At 42.5% G+C, this 20,664-nt stretch overlaps 1 protein-coding gene across 1 annotated transcript in view; it reads left to right on the top strand.

Annotated features, from left to right (window-relative positions):
• Positions 1-20,664, top strand: part of ush2a (Usher syndrome 2A (autosomal recessive, mild)) — a 181,106-nt gene that overhangs the window by 147,921 nt on the left and 12,521 nt on the right. The window contains 11 exon segments of the mRNA XM_063880598.1: positions 822-979; positions 3,407-3,565; positions 3,743-3,905; positions 4,788-5,005; positions 5,098-5,234; positions 17,701-17,786; positions 18,131-18,272; positions 18,668-19,009; positions 19,166-19,524; positions 19,660-20,029; positions 20,323-20,604. Of these exon segments, the coding sequence (XP_063736668.1) occupies positions 822-979; positions 3,407-3,565; positions 3,743-3,905; positions 4,788-5,005; positions 5,098-5,234; positions 17,701-17,786; positions 18,131-18,272; positions 18,668-19,009; positions 19,166-19,524; positions 19,660-20,029; positions 20,323-20,604 (2,416 nt within the window).

Below are 20,664 nucleotides of genomic sequence, written 5' to 3' on the forward strand. Positions count from 1 at the left end.
TCAAATAATAACAATGATGCCTATAAATTAATAGATTTTTAGGGGCAATGTCATGAACTATTTCTGACAGAAACTATACAACCGAGTTGATCTTAATACACTCCTTTATTTGTTGCAGAATTGCCATTTTTGCCTTGCAGAAAGACGTTTGTGATGACACACGCTCTGTATCAAGTGACAGATTACATTCCTCCCTGTGCTCATGCAAGGCTGGCGACTTATGTTTTCAGTTTTGCTCTTATATATGACTGATTTATAAAGAAATAGATTCATATCACATACAGTTTTTTATCCATACCCTGTTTCCCTATTCCAAAAAGTCCCTTGGAGACAACACTCCTCCAAATCAGACTCTCAAGTAAATTAAAACGTGTTTAGAAAAAGCCACAGATTCCCTGTTGATGGAACCACTGTGTTTACTTAGCAGGAAGGACCTTCTTGAAAGTACAATGGGCGTTTGAGCTTAATATGATCTACATTTTTGTAGATCAAAATACACAGAGCAATTCTGAGTATTTGTAAGTTCACAAACCAGAGAAGAAGTAACACAACAATATAAAAAAACATCCTCACATGTAACTGTTATGCCATCTATATTAATACAGCTCTGTTGTTCATGATCCTGACCCAGGTCCGAACATGTTTGGTGTATGCTTGGGTAAAGTTGTGTTAACTGTCTCTTTGCATATTCTCTCTCTCTCTCTCTCTCTCTCTCTCTCTCTCTCTCTCTCTCTCTCTCTCTCTCTCTCTCTCTCTCTTCTTCCCTCTTTTCTCTGTGTCCCTACTCTTCACATTCCCTCTTTACCCCTCCATCTCTTCAGGTATGTGTATGAGCTGGAGGCCAGCACAGGGGGTGGGACTGGTGTGAGTGACAAATATGTTATACAAACACCAGTGTCCTGTCCCACTGGGATCCAACCTCCCCACAATGTGACCGTTTTGGGCCCTTACTCCATCTCTCTGGCCTGGACCTCTCCGGGTGAGTAGCTGTCTGAATGGATGGATGCATTTAGTTTAAACAATGGCGTCAAACATTAGACACTGTGTTTAAAATGATAACTAACGTGTTTATGTTTGTGTCAAGAGTAAGATATATACACAAATTTAGATTCAGCTTGCAATATTTTTGTTGTTCAGAAGTGCCATGTCAAACGGTGGCATTGTGGGTAATGGTGTGTTGAAGTGATCACAGAGTTAGACCGACTCAATTCAGTGTTGTAAGAATTCACATGGCAGCAATGTGTTGAATTAATTGATTCTCACATTATTCTAACCATAACTTTTAAACTATTATACATGGAGTGTTTTTCCAATCATCTAAATAAAAATAACCAACAATATAACAACGGTTCTTATATTTATTGGATTTAGCTTTACAAAGGAATACAAAATACATCCACAATATTAAACTGAGCAGAGAGAAGTTTTTATTCCGTGTGAATCCCTGGTTTCTCACATTGGAGGAGACAGAGCGAGGGGTTCGACTGAAACCAAAGCACTGTGTTATTTTTTTTATTCACCTTCTGGCCTTTCAAGACCTGACATACACACACACACCCACAGGATTACATGAGCGTACACTCAGGGCTGAGTTTCATGCTTATGGGGCAGTGATTGTCTGCCCTAACCCATCTATCATTGACTATTACTCTCTCATTAGGCTGATTTCCTATTTCAGAAACTGCTTATAGGGCCAACTAGCAAAGACACTTCACTTTGTTGTGTTGTGTGCATGTGTGTTTTGTGTCTGTGTCTGTGTTTATGTATGAGTCTTTATACGTTGTGTTTGTGTGTGTGTGTGCACATCACTGTGGAGACATTTCCATAGGCAGGCCTATTCTATCGTCATTACGGGTTGATTTTAAAGGTGAGGAAATATCGTCTGGGTTCTCTCGCTTGGTTAACTCTCTGAGCCCAGAATCTGGAGTGTTTTCGACTGTGTGTGTGTGTGTGTGTGTGTGTGTGTGTGTGTGTGTGTGTGTGTGTGTGTGTGTGTGTGTGTGTGTGTGTGTGTGTGTGTGTGTGTGTGTGTGTGTGTGTGTGTGTGTGTGTGTGTGTGTGTATACCAGACTCTCTGACGGTGTGTCTGTCTGTGTGTATATCCATGCACATGTGTTTGTGTCTTCATGTGCATAGATTGACTGCCAAAGCACTGACGTATGGATATTAAAGAGAGATTGTCTCTAGGATCAATTCCTTCATTGAAGTGTATGTGTCTTTGCAAACCTGTCCATGTGCGTGTGTGTAAGTGTGCATGTGTGCTTTAGTAATTGTGGGCATCTTGTGTGTGAAATAGAAGAAGGCAAAGCAGCTGATTGGTTGTAAATAATAGAAATTGAATATCACATTGACGATTAATCATCTATGTCTGTGCAACAAACGGATCAAAGCAGCAGCCTTATGACCCCTGAGCCCATGTGTGCTCACATATAAATATCAAAGTGTATGTGTGTGGACGGTGTGAAAGTGTGTTAATGCAGCCAAAGTGTGCTCATATAAAAAGCTTCATGTTCGAAAGTCAGAGGTGTGTGTGTGTGTGTGTGTGTGTGTGTGTGTGTGTGTGTGTGTGTGTGTGTGTGTGTGTGTGTGTGTGTGTGTGTGTGTGTGTGTGTGTGTGTGTGTGTGTGTGTGTGTGTGTGTGTGTGTGTGTGTGTGTGTGTGTGTGTGTGCGGAGATGCATGTGTGCATATGTGAGTTGGGGGGTGAATAATTGAAGTCTTTCATTTGTCTGATAATCAGTTCATTCTCGAGATATCCAGAGTTCATGAATGTTGAATAACCCATCACAATACAGTTGGACTGAATTATGGAAAAACCTCCAGTGAGAATATTAACAGAGTCAAAGTGTGTGTGTGTGTGTGTGTGTGTGTGTGTGTGTGTGTGTGTGTGTGTGTGTGTGTTTCTGTATGTATACATGTGTGTGTTTCTGTCTAGTGTGCCCAAGATGCTAGGATTGTGAAGGCAAGATGAGTCTGTTTTAAAAGCAAATATGTCTACTTCTATTTATCCATATTTAAATGAATAAAATTGTCACCTTTTTTTTTATACTAAAGTTTACTATTTTTGTAACAAGGAACAACATAATTCTGTCATTAAAAGGTTGATTATCATCCAATTCAAATAACTTTTGGAAGTATGCAACACAGAGAAAAAGTTTCTTTAAGAAATGGTTTGTTATTTAATATTCAGTCTCCCTAAATGAATTATGCTCTTATTAACGTGTTAAAAAGAAGAACAAATGATCGTGTTCAACTGTCAGTTAGCATAGTGGTAATGGTAGAGGTATCACTAATAACGATACTTGGGTAACAAGTTGAAACGTAAATTCTGTCACATAGCGGTGTTTAGTTGTCACAGGTACCATGGGTTTGAATTGTTTCTTGTATGTCTTTCTCCTTTTCCACAGCTCAGCTCTACAGCAGTCAGCCTGTAAACTACAACATCCTGTTAAATCCAGGAAGTGACCACGCTTTAATGCATCATGCTGGCCCCGACCTACACCTCACTGTGACAGGTCTACAGCCATTCACCGCCTACTACATCAGAGTGCAGGCCTGTCAAAGTGGTGAGTATTTGATAACGCTGATTTTATTTGAGCTGTTGTGACTTGTGTGATGTTATTCAAAGTTGAAACAAAGTGTAATCATATACTTATTTCATCATTGAAAAATAAATAAGTTGACTTTCTTTTGCCTAGAAATGTCTGCTTTGTGACAAATTGTTCATGTTTTGCACCTTGTAGATGGGTGTGGAGTTGGAGGGGGTGTGTATATTCGTACCTTAGCGACCGCCCCAGAAGGTCTGCTGCCCCCCACTGTGCAGGCGGCTGGAGCCAGTGTCCTGGAGATCCATTGGTTACCCCCACAAAAACCCAATGGAGTCATCACATCTTACCATATATACAGGTAAGCTCCAAAAACAAACACTGAACATAAACAGAAATATGCATGTGAAATAAACTGGGACCAATGACCATGTCTGCCTCATTTTCTTTCACTCAATGTGATCACATTATTTACTCAGTTTTATCACTAATGAACTAGAAGTAGCACACAAATGAAATGCACATACTCTGCAAACATATAATTAGCTTATAAACACAACAGTGATATATCTTCAAGCAAATGTCTGCCTACGACTATTCTTACTTTGTGTGTGTGCGTTTGCATCTGTGTGTATGTATTAATGCATGCTGAAGGTCGTGGTCTGCTTGTTGACCAAAGAGTGTGTGATCTGTATGCAGGGTCAGACCAGACTAAGCCCTTTAAGTCCTCGGGAAACACACATTAGCATAGAAGTTCACACACATCACACACACACACACACACACACACACACACACACACACACACACACACACACACACTGACACACCTGGCATGATCAGACTCAGGCAGACAGGGACTGGGATAAAATAGGAAAATCTCTCTCACACTCACACCTGAAACTACATAATCACAGACAAAGGGTCTTACCAAGACGTCAGGATGCTTGCATCAGCCAGGGACTTAAACATGGTGTTTAAGGCGTGATGATCCATTTTTATTTCTAATTCCACACCAGCTAAGTGAGATTATTTTTAGTATACTGAGGAATAGTATGATATACTAACATACCTACCTTACAACAACTTGAACATGTACTTTTTTCCTTGATTTTGGGCATAGGAATTTCCAATGTAAGCAAACATTTAGTATATTCATTTAGCATAAACAAAAACGTTCTGAAAATCATATTGACCACATTTTGATGAATGGCTAATCCAAGTTTTTTTTATTTTGTCAAAGGCGTCCAGTAGGAACAGAGGAGGAGCTGCTGGTTTTTATCTGGTCCAGTGGGCCACTTGAATTTTTCGATGCCAGCCCCGCCCTGCGCCCCTTCAGCTTCTTCCAGTACAGGGTCCGCTCCTACAACTCCAAAGGCTCCGTGCTGAGCCAATGGGCTTTAGCTCAAACCCTGCAGGCCGAACCACAACATATGGCCCCTCCCACTGTCACGCCCACTGGTAAGTTCACCAAGTCACATAAAATCTGTTGTGTTTAAATGTTCCTGTATTGAATCACTGTAAAACTCCATACATGCTGTGCACTTTGACAGGTGCATACTCAGCCCATCTGAAATGGAGGGAACCGGGGCAGCCCAACGGTCTCATTTCCCATTATAGACTGGTTTACAAGAAGCACCAACAGGACCCAACGCTCAACTCAACTGCTGTTACTGCTCTCACTGTGGAGGTAAATGCACACTTACACAGAAAAGCACACACACACAGTGAACGCTGGATGATGGGAGAATGAATGCATTTAACTGTGAGTATCCTCCTAATGAATGTTGTCATTTGGCCAGAGCTGCACATACCCGCAGGACTCTATGTTCTATATGATAACATATCTCACACATGCAAACACTTATGACCACAAACAAAAACAAGCCTTTAATGGACATGTATAATTTCCAAGCATGTAAAAAAATAGTATATAGCGGATATCCACATGGTATACAGTATATGTATGAGGGATTGTGTATGTGTGTGTCTATTGTCATTTGTGATGCATGTGAAGAAATTTGGACTCTACCTGTGGTGCCGGTGCCATCTGTTTACCAGTGAGGGGCCTGAAAACATGCGCACACACACTTAGACACACTTACAAACACACACACCCAGTCACTGCCCATTGCCTGCTATTCTCCAGGGTCCTTCCTACAAGTTTGTGGCATGCCTGATTCTTTAAAAAAGGAAATAACACTAAGCTAGCCCCCTCACACTCACAAACAGAGACTAACTGTAAGTGCCTTCTGTTAATGTATGTTATCTTTTACAAATGTATGTTGGCAGCTCAGTGAGCCGACTTAATTCAACCAAAGCTGCAATGGGATATTCTGCAACAGTAGCAAGCATCCCCTCTGCACGCCACCCCACACCTATCACTGAAAACAGACCTACAGAAAAGGGAAGAAACAAAAACATCAAGAGATTAATAGAGACTCAGAGATGAACAGATCAAGGAAAAACAGGAAGGAAGTTAAAAAGAAAAGGCGAAGTACAGAGCAAAAGAGTAATTATACAAGGAAATGGAAATAGCCAAGGTAAGAAGGGGGTAAGAGAGCATGGAGCATGGAGTGGGGAGAAAAGATAAGTGAAGAAAACAAGCAGGGGGGGTGAGACAGAGTGATAGATAGGGAAAAGAGGGAGGCGAGAGAAGAGGTAGATCTATATTCTGTCCATACCAGTGGCCTCTTCTCCCTCAGTGACCTTTGGCTTGTCACTCATAATTAATACAAGATGTAAATGGAGACCTTTCACCTTCTCATTGATATGGAGCTGTGTGTGTGTGTGTATGTGTGTGTGTGTGTGTGTGTGTGTGTGTGTGTGTGTGTGTGTGTGTGTGTGTGTGTGTGTGTGTGTGTGTGTGTGTGTGTGTGTGTGTGTGTGTGTGTGTGTGGCTCATTGACATGGCATAGACTTATTTTGGTGGCGGTCATTTGTCACGCAGGTGCCTTCGCCACATGCGCTCCGTTGTTTAGGAATACACAAAAAAAGTGGAAATGAGAAACAAGGTTCTGAGCAAACTTTTAAAGAGGTGCTCACATAGATTCTGTGTATGGACTCTGTGATGAAAACCATCAAATAAAATACTTTATTTAATGTGAGACACCTCAAAGGCTAATTCATTTGAGATGGGCAACGAGTAAAACAATATATAACTTTATATATTCTCTTTAAGAGGCTGGAAAGGACATCCTAAGGAGAGATTATGATCAGTTACATTAGGACTACTTTGTCTGTATATGACTCTTTATCTTTATTAAGTTAACTTAAAATTAACTCATTCATTCATTCTTTTTTGCCCATCATTTGTTAGTTTGTGGATGTATTGTTGTGTGTGTGTGTGTGTGTGTGTGTGTGTGTGTGTGTGTGTGTGTGTGTGTGTGTGTGTGTGTGTGTGTGTGTGTGTGTGTGTGTGTGTGTGTGTGTGTGTGTGTGTGTGTGTGTGTGTGTGTGTGTGTGTGTCCATTTGGTGTGTGTGTATATTGATCTCAGGCTGGGCTGGGAACCCTGCTCTGTGCCAGCTTGGCTGATTAATGGGGTCGTCATGGCAATCGGACGGAATGAGGGTACGAAGCGCAGGCAGCCTGCCTCACTAGATCCCTACATGCTGCCTGCCGCACACACAGTCTTACACACACACACACACACACACACACACACACACACTCACACACACTCACACATTCACTCTCCCCGCTTTACACCTTTCTGACATGTTAGTACCTCACACAACCCTGTCAAGTTGTCTTTATTACATCATGGTTACATTTCTTTTAGTATGCTTTACATTTTCTCCCTTGTTTCTGTATCATCTTTCGTTATTTCCTCTTGCTGTTTCCTCTTTACAATTTTTTCTTCACAACATCCAACTTTTTTTTCTCCTGCATTTCCCATGTCATCTCTGAATTGGAGATGGTTTTACTCTCACCAAATCTTGACCAAGGTCTTCAGTGGGCATCTAAACTACCACCTTTGTTTTGTGCACCTGTCCTCACTTCATGCCTCTCTTCAGTCTTTTATCCTTTCTTACTTTTTACCTTGTTTTGTTCTGCCTGTTCTCTCATTTTCTCCCTCCTTAAATGGTTTTCCTAATTCCTCCACTTACATCTCCTTTCACCAAACCCTTAATTGCCTAACCTTCTTCTTCCATCTGCTCTCTTCCCTCACCATTTTCCTTCCTTTACTGCCGAATGTAACCTATCTTTTCACTTACTCCATTTGCACCTCCTTTCCCTCACTCTCCTCTCCTCCTGTGTCTATAACTGATCTTCTCTCCCTCCATCCACATTTAAAATCCTCCTGCCTCCCTTGTTTCCCTGCCTACCACCTCCCTCGTTCTCCTCCTTTACTCTTCTGTCCTCTCCTCCCTCCCTTGGCTCTTCCAGATGTTACACTGTGGCCCGTGGGATCACTGGTGAAGTTAGACCACGTGCATACATGTGTGCGTGTGTCTGTGTGTGTGTGTTACTCTACTGTGGATACATATGTCTGAATATGATTGCATGTGTGCCTGTGTGCATGCATAAGATTGTTGTTTGTGTGTATGTGTTGAAGTAAGACCGTTTGTGTGTGTGTGTGTGTCAGAGTGTGCACGTGTGCTGTATTAATACATCCCATTGATCAGAGCAGGACCCCTGACAGTCATCATCCCTGAGAACCATCTGGCCGACGCCTGACGCTCCCTCACCCAAACACAAGCTGACACCCTATTAATCTGCTACCGCCATGCATACATACGTGTGTGTGTGTGTGTGTGTGTGTGTGTGTGTGTGTGTGTGTGTGTGTGTGTGTGTGTGTGTGTGTGTGTGTGTGTGTGTGTGTGTGTGTGCGTGTGCGTGTGCGCGCGTGTGTGTGCGTATGGTTTAGTGTGTGTGAATGAATGAATCAGTGAGAGCGTGGCAGAGTGTGTAATGTCTCTGTAAGAGGTTATGTGTAGAGTATGCGTTTACATTTTTGCTGTGTGTGTGTGTCTTTGCTCCAACCACAATCTGTGCACACATATACGAGTGTGTACACACACCACTCCGCCATCCGCCAACAACAGCCGGCGCTGAAGGGAGCTGAAGGGTGCTTGGAAATTAAGGTTATTACACAAATTGAGCCATATGGTCTAAATATTTCAGAGCTGAAATTTACTAGGCAATAAAAATGGCCCCTACCTCGGTAATGGTGTAAATTACAGCTTAACCACCAGCGCTAATGATGTCCTTCTGTACACCCCGTAACCAACCGTACATGAAGGACACATTGTTTAAAAAATACCCCAGGAAAAGCAAGAGAGAGAGAGAGAGAGATTGAGAGAGAGAGAAGGAGGAAAAGGAAAGAAGGATGGAGATAGAGCAGGAAGGGGGAAGTGAACATAGGTAAGAGGAAAGTAAAAGAGGGGAAAGAGGAAGAGAGTAAGGTAGGAAGAGAGATAAATGGAGAGAAGGAGATGGAGAGAAAGAGAGTGATTAATAAAGAGAGTGGAGAAAGAGAGAGAGCTAGCAGCATGTTTACAATCTGTTAGTTTACCATTAAGAGCCCGTCAGAGAGCGCAGGACAGCGAGGGCCAGCTGGCGAACTGTGTCTCAAAACCGACCTGAGGTTTCAGAATGTGTGTGTGTGTCATCTGCACAGTGAGAATGTGTGTATTCAGGCATGCATAGTTAAGAGGCATATGAAAGTATGGACATGTTATCAGACTTTGTGTTGTGACATGATGGTCTGCATACAGTGGTATGCAAAAGTTTGGGCACCCCTTAGGAAAACCACTGCATCAGTTTGTCACTTGCTGAGCTTTTGAAGCAGCAACTTCATTTTAACATATGTTATACCTTATGGTAACAGAAACATCTCAGTAGTGAAATAACTTTTATTGGTCAAACAGAAACATGTTTATGTGCATTCAAACAAAAATAGGCATGTGCATAAATTTGGGCACCCCTAAGAAATAATTCCATTAATATTTAGTATTGCCTCCTTTTGCTGCAATAACGGCCTGTAGACGCCTCCTGTAGCCACAGACAAGTCCCTTAAGCCTGGCAGGTGGTATTTTGGCCCATTCTTCCACACAAAACGTCTCCAGTTCAGTCAGGTTTCTTGGCCTCCGTGCATGGACAGCCTTCTTCAAATAAATCCATACATTTTCAATGATGTTAAGGTCTGGGGACTGGGATGGCCATTCCAGAACATTGTACCTGTGCTTCTGCATGAATTCCTTGGTGGATTTTGATCGGTGCTTAGGATCATTGTCCTGCTGAAAAATCCAACCCCGGCGTAGCTTCAACTTTGTGACTGACTCTAGAACATTCTTGTCAAGAATCTCCTGGTACTGTAAGGAATTCATGTGGCCCTCAACTTTAACAAGTTTTCCAGTACCTGTGCTAGCCACACAGCCCCATAACATGATAGATCCTCCACCAAATTTTACAGTGGGCAACAAGTTCTTTTCATTGAATGCAGTGTGTTTTTTTCGCCATGCATACCTGTTCATGTTATGACCAAATAACTCAATCTTGGTCTCATCTGACCACAGTATTTTGTTCCAAAATGCTTCTGGCTTGTCCAGATGTGCTTTTGCATACCTCATGCGACTCTTCTTGTGATTAACACTCAGGAAAGGCTTTTTGCACATCACCCTTCCAATGAGCTCTTCCTGGTGCAAAGTACGCTGGATTGTGGAACGGTGAACAACTACACCATCAGCAGCCAGATGTTGTTGTAGTTCTCTGGAGGTGGTCTGTGGCTTCTCTGTGACCATTTTCACCATCCTTCGCCTGTGCCTTTCCCCTATTTTTGTCGGCCTACCACATCTTTCCTTCACACGGACTGTTCCTGTGGCCTTCCATTTCACAACTACGTTTCTGACTGTGGAGACAGACAGTTTAAACCTGTCAGATAATTTTTTGTACCCTTCTCCTAATTTATAATGTTGGATTATCTTAGCTTTCAGGTCAGTGGAGAGTTGTTTTGAGGTCCCCATCTTGCCACTCCCTAAGAAAGAACCTAGGCCAGGCACAGCCAGCTATTACCTATGTTAAATAGCCTTTTTCATGATTGGTTCCACCTGTCTTTGTAATTGAAGGTCTAATGAGCTAATCAAAGCAATTTTGTGCAGCAACCTGTCAGCTATAAATCCGTACAGGTGTTGAAATGAATGCTATTTATAAGGGTGCCCAAACTTTTGCACATCCCATTTTTTGCATTTTATTTTATTATAATAAAACTATGTAATGCTACCCTAAGAATTTTGGTCTGGAAAACACTAAAACGTCTACATCTTTGTAGGAAAACAAATGTTGTTGCTGTGATCTTCTATTATAAAGGAAAAGCAAATTGTCATGAAATCTCAGAGGGGTGCCCAAACTTTTGCATACCACTGTATGTGTTGAATGAGTAGATTTGGAGCAACATGTTATAGTGTTAAACACATGTTGGGGGCACATTCTATGAATGTAGAGGCCTTGTTTGCAAATAATGTGTGTTAGCAGGTGTGTACAGACTGACACACGTTTTTCTTGGATATGAGGATGTGAGGATACAGTTTTGCAGTTAATACGTGAGACGAAAGCATCACTCAAAGTTCTCAGAACAATTCAGCTTGAATGTTTCCTGGTTGAGCTAACTTGAGGTCAAGAAGTTGTTTGACACTTTCGGAAATGTACATAATTCACTTCCGTTCCTGGATTTAGAAAAATAAATTTGATACCACTTTTTTATCAGTGTGATGGATATCTGCAGCAGCGGTTTAGATGAGTTACTGTGACTTCAAGCAAGGGGAAACTGCTAGCTTAGCTCTTACCAAAAGTGACCAAATCCTTTATAAATTCTTTGTATGATAAAACCAGAAGTATAAAAGCAATGAAGGTGTGGTAGTAGGCCTATTGCTACATTTGCCTGGAGAAATTACTTTTTTGCTGATACTGATGCCTGGAAACCTCAGGCTGGCAAAAGGAAAGCATGTTTCTTAAACGTCCTTTAGTATTTATCTCGTAGATCGAAGGACCCATTATTAATGTGTGTATTTTATATTTGCACATCACATTTCGCCAAATGGTAAAGACATTGTTTTTCATTTTCATTTATTTTGTGTTCGGTTAGAGTTCATTGAGCTTTTTCAGCCATCATAGTTTTCAGAGCCTTAAAATCCAGATATTCTAAAAGGCTGTAAGGACATGATGTATTTTAATTAAACGTTTGGCCAGGTTCACTCTGTAGATAAAACAAATTGTTCTGTTGTAGCAGAGAAACATGTGCAACAGCTTCACTTCTGCACTTGTTGCTTTTGCACCCTCCCTTATGTTCTGTACAGCTATCCTCTTTGCGTTGCTTCCTCCAAAGTGTGGAGGACAAAGGGTGGTCAAAGAAAAAGGGATAACAAGGCTTTGCCCTTGCACCCAGTGACACCCTTTAACAAATGAGGGAGACAAAACAGCAGAGGCAAGAGAGCAATGCAGAGCTGAGTGCAAGGCGGGTGAGGAGAGAGGGTTGAGAGGGGAGGAGGAGACAGGTGAAGAGAGGAAGGAAGGGTTAGAGGAGAGAATAAGGAGACTGCTGCAGAGTTTGTTGGGCCCTCGGCCTATCAGACCCCTTAGTGTGAGGTTTCCATGTCTGATTGGAGGGCTCTCGGCATTCTGCATAAACAGCCAAATAATCAGGCTGCATCACTCCCTCCTCTCCTCACTGCAATCTTTCTCCTCATCTTTGTCACAACTCCTCCTTCTCACGCTGCATACTGCTCCCTCCATCACTACATTTCCATCCGGCGTTTTCTACCTCTGGCACAAATTATAGTTTTTATGTTTTTCTCATCCTCCATCTTTACCCCCCTTCATTCCCTCTTCTTCAGTCTCCCTCTCAGTCTTTCAAGTGATTTTTTTTTTCAAGTGAGTTTATATTCCTCTACTTCCTCTTCCTCCTTCTCGTTGTGCTCTCTCTCCCTGTTCTCTCTTTCTCTCTCAACCACTCTCTTCCCCTCAGTAATGACAGGTTGTGTGTTATTGTGAGTCTGTCTGAGAAGAGGCCACACTATCCAGTGTAGTGCTCTCCACTTGTCTTAATGGTTGTTTAGTGCAGCAACTGGGATATCACTTTAGAGGAATGCTGAGTGTGAAGGCTTGTAAGAGAGAAGGGGGAAATATTGTATATGTGTGATGGCTGAGTGAACTCTTGTGGTTGAATATTGTAAAGGTTTATGTGTGTGTGACATTTACTAACGAAATCCTTGTCAAAGTGTTGGTTTTGGCTGTGGGATATAGCCTACATTTGACAGTAGTCTGCAGGAGGCTGTAATCTTTACAACCTGGAACACAATGCAAATATTTCTTCAGAGTTTGGATGTTGTGTGTTTGTTTCTCTTTTATATATGTCAACATTTAGTTTTTTTATTTACGCAGAGGTCTCTTTTGTCTTCCCAAATAAAGCCAGTCCAACCGGTTATGGGAAAACTCATACACTGCCCAAAAATTGACCTTAGTTAATCTTATTTTTACATCAGTTTGTTCCTTAACTGTACTCACTCAATGACAGCAATAAAAAACTAAATAGAGGAAAAGTATTTTTGTACAATTTCACCTATCTGTGTCAATTTGTAGTCAAATACATGCTCGCTTATTCCAATTTCAGGAAATATGTATGTATTTTACTCATACCGTCCGACATTCAACATAATTTGGGCCACATCCCACACACCCACCACACACACAAAAACTCATGCATACAAACTCACCAAAGATGCTGATCCTGGGGTCTGGAGCCGCCAAAGCCAATCATGGCTGTCGGTGAGAAGTGGGCATGCCTGCTTCAGACCCCTGCAGTCCCTCTCTATGTCTGTGCTGGCCACAGACAAAACACATGCCTAATGGCACTCTGTGTGTCTGTGGGTGTGTTTCTGTATGTGTGTGTACGTGTCACACGGTCCTCTGTATGTGTCAGGGTTTGTCTAACGCACACTGACTTGCAGGGACACCCACGCAGGGCATTTGCAAACAGACACAGGGCAATTGTTCCCGCGGCATTGAATTAGCCATGCACACATAAATACACACACACACACACACAAACTTGGCTTTAGAGCTTGGCATGGGGCGCGAGAGAGCAGCGTGTGGTTCACTGGCTCACCTCAGAAACCTCCGAAAACAATTACTGCTCTCACAGGGCTGGTCAGGGCACAGCTTGTCCTAATAGACTGGACTAAAGAACTGAATTGAATTGAATTGAATTGAGCTGAATTGGATTGAATTGAAGCTTATCTGATCCTAGGCTGTTTTAACACACACTGAAAGAACTAAGGCACATAAAAAAGGTAAACCAGCAGGGTGCTTTATTATCTCTCCAGGACTTAATATGACAGAGCAGAGAGGCCACAAAAGGCCTGTGAAGAGAAACATCCTGAAGCAGCCCAAGCAGACCCCACTCACCTATCATTAGGCATGGTTCTTTGATGTATGTTCTTAGGCACTCACTTTACTTTTACCTGCATGTCTGTGTGTGTGAGTGAGAGACAAAGAGGGAGAAAGAAAGAGTGTGTGTTAACGGGCATGCATGTGTGTGTGTGTAGCCATATGCTAATGTTAGTCCATCTCTCTGTCTCTGACTCTCTGCGGGGCCCAGTGCTGGGGCCTTTGTGAGATAATCAGCATAATTCTTTTGACAAATACACATGGTTATTCTTAATTAGTATCACACACTGTCCCCCCGGCCGCACCATGCCTCTCCACCTGAATATCACACACACACACACACACACACACACACAGCTATGCACTTGCACACACACACTTCTAGGGACACATGGGTACAAAACAAGATGCATGCAGATGTGAGCTTGTTAGGATACATGCAGATGCACACAAATAGATACCAATAACAATGCATCTGACCAGGTTCAAGGAGCACATGGAAAATAGGTTACACATGCACACACACACACACACATACACACACACACACACTATCCATAGGACCCCTGCTGTAGCTCAGCTCACACACCAAAGAGAAGACAGAATAAGGAAATTAAAGATTGAATAAATTGCTTCCTTGCCCTCAGTGCTAAGTTGTGTTGAACCATGTAAGATCTGAGGACTCTTTAATGTTTAAATTAGTGAGACCTATTCCTGTCTCTTCTCTTCTTTTCCTATCATTGTCTCCTTTTCTCTACATCTGTCTTATTTACACCTTCTTTCCTTTATATCTGTCGAAATGTCTTTTGCTGCCCCCCATCTCTCCCTTTCTCTCTTGACTTCTTGCGCTCCCTCTGTTCTTTTGCATTTGGCATGATTAACCAGTGACTTTGATCATCCACACACACATGTACAATGAATTTAGTTTGACGAGAACCTTTTGCTTTCATATTTTACATTGTAGCGATTCATGTGGTCTTCATGTGTTGGACAGTTTCAAAGAGAATTTGTCAAAAGCAGCTACACTCAGCTGCAGTCTAGGACAATCATGCCAGCTATCATCCTGCTGATCCTGCAGTAAAAATGTAAAATCCTACACTACAACCTATATTAATATTACAAAATGAAAGTATAAATACCTATTGATAGATTACAATACAACTCTAGCCCCTCAATTGGTGCTAAAGTTGACATGCATCCAAAAATAAACAGACATGTAATGCGTCTATTGTTCAATCCTACAGACATCAAGGTCAGATTCTGTATAAATACATGAAATATGAAACCAGACAAAAATAAAGTTGGAAAATTCTATTCAAACTGCATGGTATTTTGTCATTTTAAACTCCTTTTATGTCTTTATTTTGTTTTGTTTGTGTGTTTTTGTCTTCATTTTCCGTAATACGTGCGCTATAAGATACTATGAAAGCGTGTGGTGTGTGTGTCTCTGCACATGTGTATGTATGAGAGAGAAACAGTTATTGGGGGAGCTGTTAATGTAATGCAATAGTATGTGTTTTAGTGTTGCACCATTTGATTACTGCCTGTCTGCGCATCTGTATGTGTGTCGGTTTGTGTGCACTTAGCAGGCTGAGGTGGGGAATTTCATAGTGCTTGATCGTGTGTGTGTGTGTGTGTGTGTGTGTGTGTGTGTGTGTGTGTGTGTGTGTGTGTGTGTGTGTGTGTGTGTGTGTGTGTGTGTGTGTGTGTGTGTGTGTGTGTGTGTGTGTGTGTGTGTGTGTGTGTGTGTGTGTGTGTGTTAGGGGGCTGTTAATGTGGTGTGTTTCAGTGATAAAGTGTTTGAATGTATTGCCATCTAGAGGCGTGTAGCAGAGTCTCCATGCTCCTATAAAAGCTGCCAGCGCCAGATGCTGCTATTGACAATGTGCATATGTTAACCGCTTTATAGGCCACATGCCTCACATATTTCACTGGCTTTTAAGGTAGAGAGATCTCTCATTCTCGCTCACTTAATCTGTCTCTCCCTTTTGCCACATCTATCTTTTTTCTCTCTCCCACTTTAGCTTTCTTCTATCTTTTTTTAACCATTCGCTCAATCTCTCCCTGCCTTACTCTTTCTCACACCCCAACCTTCTGTCTCTTCTTTTTTTTCATCACTTATTAACTCACTCACCTCGTTCTCTTTTATGTCCCTCTTTTCCAATTCTCTGTCCTACATCGCCTTACTTATGTATACTTAATTTTATTCCGATCATTCTTTCTTTCTTTCTGCCTTAATTTCTCACTACCACCGCCCCTTTCCCTTTCAATCTGTCCATCCCTGTGTCTCTCTCTTTGCGTCCCTCCCTCCCTCCCTCTTTTACTGAGAAGTGCTCTGATTTGCAAGAGGATTTAGCTCGTGTCTAGGTGTCTAGGGGCTTATTAATCCTATTTTACTGTGGATGAAAAACACGTTGGCTCCCAGACATGAAAACAGTGAATACATGCTTTCTGTTGGTGTTCAGACAGTTCATCCTTGGTGCTACGCTACGGTGATTTGTCAGGGTTTTCATTTGATTCAGTTTCTATTGGAGCCTTTTTGATCCTCTTGCTGCTGCATTGAAGTTGGTTACCAGTTAATCTCTTTACATATGCTTGCTTATGTGGAAGCATACAGTCCTGAATAGACAAGCTTTTCAAAACTGCAAACTCAACCCATGAAAAAAATTGTACAAGCACAGAAATATGTTCACACACACACACACACACACACACACACACACACACACACACACACACACACACACACACACACACACACACACACACACACACACACACATAAACATCAGTCTCATAGCTGCTTTAAAGCTCACAGTCATAACAAACAAACAGGCAGTCCCGGAGACTAGTGCTCCCTCACTACCATGTCATTGCACGCCAGGGCCTTTTCAAACAACAGTGTGTCTCTTATCAATTAGTAAATGGTGTTCCCACTGTATAACACAAACGCACACACACACACACACACACACACACACACACACACAAACACACTGCCCCAGTGTCTGCCAGGGTGTTGGGCTTGGTCCCACTGCCTAAAGCTACTGGCAGACCCACTCCTCCTGTGTGTGTGTGTGTGTGTGTGTGTGTGTGTGTGTGTGTGTGTGTGTGTGTGTGTGTGTGTGTGTGTGTGTGTGTGTGTGTGTGTGTGTGTGTGTGTGTGTGTGTGTGTGTGTGTGTGTGTGTGTGTGTGTGTGTGTGTGATATGAAATGGTGCATGTGTGACATAAACACTCAATCTGGAAGCTTTGAATTCACCCATAAGGGATGGCCGTCTGCCTGCCAGTCTCTCTGTCTCTGCCACTTCTCTGGTGTGTACTTACTTTACCACGGCACAGCCTGGATGTTGAAATGTTGATATCACAAATCCCATGTCATGTCATCTTAGCTCTGCATTGTTTCACTGTTCCTTTTCATTCCCCATTTTAATGAGTGATGCACTGGTTTTTAATCAGGCAGGATTTGTTTGTGTAACTAACTCGCTCTCTCCTCTTGCTGTGGCACGCTGCTCACTTTGCTGTGTCCCTTTCAATCCCTGCCGCTCTTTTTTCTTTCTCCTTTTAACTCGTGCCCAATCGTTCCTTTGTCTTCACTCTTTTCTCTCATATCTCTTTGCCCTATACCTACATGTATCTCCAGCACATCCTTACCTCCTACATGTTTCTCTTTTATTTTCATATTTTTCTGAAGTTATACACATGTTATCTCTCTCTATATATATATATATCACGTCATGTATCACTGACGTCTCTCTTTCCTTCTCAGGGTTCAGTCTTAGAAGCAACAGTCTATGGTCTTGAACCGTACAGTCAGTATAGCCTACGAGTGGAAGCTGTGAACGAGGCAGGTAAGTTGATGATGATCAATAACTCATTTAAAATATCAAGAACAAGGCACAACATCAGATTTTCCCTACAGGACTATCCACAGTAACAAAATCATTGCTGTAACTACAGAATAAATGTGTGTTGTTTGTTGTGCTCTTTGTCCATTTTTTGATCAATTAATTGCATTCATTTGTGCGGGTCATTGTAGAGGGAGACAAAGCAAGAATGGAAAGAAGCAGAAATAATTTTAGAAGCACTGAATTATTGTTATTATAAGTGTTTTATTACCATTGTGTCAATGATATTAATATCAGCTCCGACCATTGAAACATTCATTGAGCAAAGATGTTTTTTAACCTTTCAGGTAGCGTGTCCAGTCGCTGGGTATCCATCAGGACTCTGGAGGCTTCTCCTGCTGGCCTGGCTAACTTCACGGTGGAGCAGAGAGAGCAGGGACGGGCGTTACTGCTCAGCTGGGATCAGCCACGTGCTCCTAATGGAATTATCAGGGTACCTCCAAAACACAGTACACAAACCCAGAACACGTACCCAAGTGTAAACACAGAATTGAGGGGATGACGAGAGGCATAGTGCTCCTCCTATACACACCACTGAAGTTACAAACTTACAAGACACAAAACTAATTGTGATTCAGCTATTCACATATTAACACACTCTTTACATATATTCTAACACACACTACATGCACAGCAATAGGCCTGCATCTGTGCCAATAGTAACAGAAAAAACTATGTTATCTTCTTCTTTGATGTCTTTTTCCCTCCTCTATTTCCACTTTGTCATAATATGACCCACCTACAATATGACTTCTGTTTCTCTCCTTCTCTCCCACTGACTGCATACTATTCTTTCCCCTCCACTACTTACCCATGCTCCCTTTCCAGATGTACAACTTGTACAGTGAGGGGAACCTGGAGTTCAGCGGCCTATCACGCAACTTCCTGTTTCGCCGTTTGGAGCCATGGACCATGTATACTTTGACTCTTGAAGCTTGCACCTTAGCAGGCTGCACACGCACCCTGCCTCAGCATGTCACCACCGCAGCAGCTCCACCTGCTTCTCAGCCCCCTCCCAGGCCTCTGATGGTTGGCCCAGACCGTGTTTCCCTTACCTGGGGCCCTCCCTCTCAAACCAACGGGCCAATCGAAGAGTATTTTTTAATTGGGAGAAGTCTGGAGGAAGTAGTGACGGACAGAAGTAATGAAGAGGATGTTGACAGAGGAAAGGTAGGTGAAATTAAAGACAGTTCATGGTCAATTTGACCATTTCTCTTTACACTGAAAGAATGCCTAGATGCCATCAATATCCATATAAATTTGAGTTTTTAAATGAATATTGTGTCGTGCTGTACAACCTTAATAATCCCCGGCTGTCTCTCACAGGTACTGTTCAGACAATCATCCCCACAACAGGCTAACATACAGTATACAGTGACTGGTCTGCGTCCCTGGACACAGTACGAGTTCAGTGTCCAGACTCACAACTCTGCCGGACACACCCGCAGCCCCTGGGTAGCTGTTACAACCAAACAGGCCCCCCCTCGTGGTCTGGCTGCTCCGACAGTGAGTCACCTCCAAGGCCAGCCCAGTAAAGTGTTGGTTGCCTGGTCTCCTCCTTTGGAGCCCAATGGGATACTTCAGTCCTACAGGATTCAGAGAAACAATGTCAGCTTCTCATTTAGTTTTGACCCCACTGTGCTCGGCTACACCGATGAAGACCTCCTGCCGTTCTCAACATATAGGTACTGCTTGCCTTACCATCGTGTCTCTCAAATGTACTAACCTAAAGCTTGCTTATGGAAATAACAACCATGAACAAACTCGTGATTTTTGCTAACAATGATTACACTTTTATTCTATTCTCTTCATTTCTACAGCTACTCCATTATAGCCTGCACGTCTGAAGGTTGCATCACCAGCCCTCACACAAACATCACAACTCTGCAGGCTCCACCTGCGACAGTGGAAGCTCCCGCAGTGGACAGCATCACATCCAACAGTTTGAACATTTCCTGGAGTAAACCACTGACACAGAATGGAGAGGTCACTGAATACGTGCTGAAACTGAACAACCAGGAAGCTTATCGTGGGATAAACCTACACACAGTGTTGTCAGATTTGCAGCCACACACGTCATATCATCTGGTCCTTTCAGCTTGTACCAGCGGTGGGTGCACCACCAGTGACCAGATATCTGTAGTGACACAGGAGGCTCCTCCCACTGGCCTGACCGCCCCGACTCTTAAGGTGTGTTTGCTTACTTTAGACACTTAATAAAACACATGTTACTAAGTGTACAATACCTAAATATTTGGCTATAGTTCAGAAAGAATCAATGAAATTGGACTTTGAAATATCAATCATCCAAAGTCAATAGAACTCCTTTTGTGCCTCATGCACACATTTACCTAACCTCATAAACACTGAATATTTAATCATCTATAAAACAGGTAAAACATTGAGGTGGGATTTGTTTTGTTTTACATTTTGCTATACTACTTATGGCTCTGTTTAACTTGACCTTTCAACTTTCCTTTAAGGTCACTGGTCCAGAATCAGTGGAGGTTAGCTGGAGACAACCAGAGCACCCTAATGGCATCATCACGGGATATGAACTCCGCAGAGACGGTGAGGTTATCTATGTCGGCACAGAGAGTCACTACAACGACTTTACACTTTTGCCAAGCGTTGAATACAGCTACGTTGTGAGGGCCAACAACAGCAGAGGTGCAGTGAGCAGCGCGGCAGCCACAGCAAAGACTCACCCGTCAGCTCCTTCCGGTGTCAGTCTTCCCACACTGACACCTCTGGGACCAAGCCAGGTAGTCATCCATCTCTTCAGTCCATATAAGTAACAGCAGGATTATGTCATCACTAATGCT

The sequence above is a fragment of the Eleginops maclovinus genome, chromosome 4 (genome assembly GCF_036324505.1).
Source record: "Eleginops maclovinus isolate JMC-PN-2008 ecotype Puerto Natales chromosome 4, JC_Emac_rtc_rv5, whole genome shotgun sequence".
Lineage (NCBI taxonomy): Eukaryota > Metazoa > Chordata > Actinopteri > Perciformes > Eleginopidae > Eleginops > Eleginops maclovinus.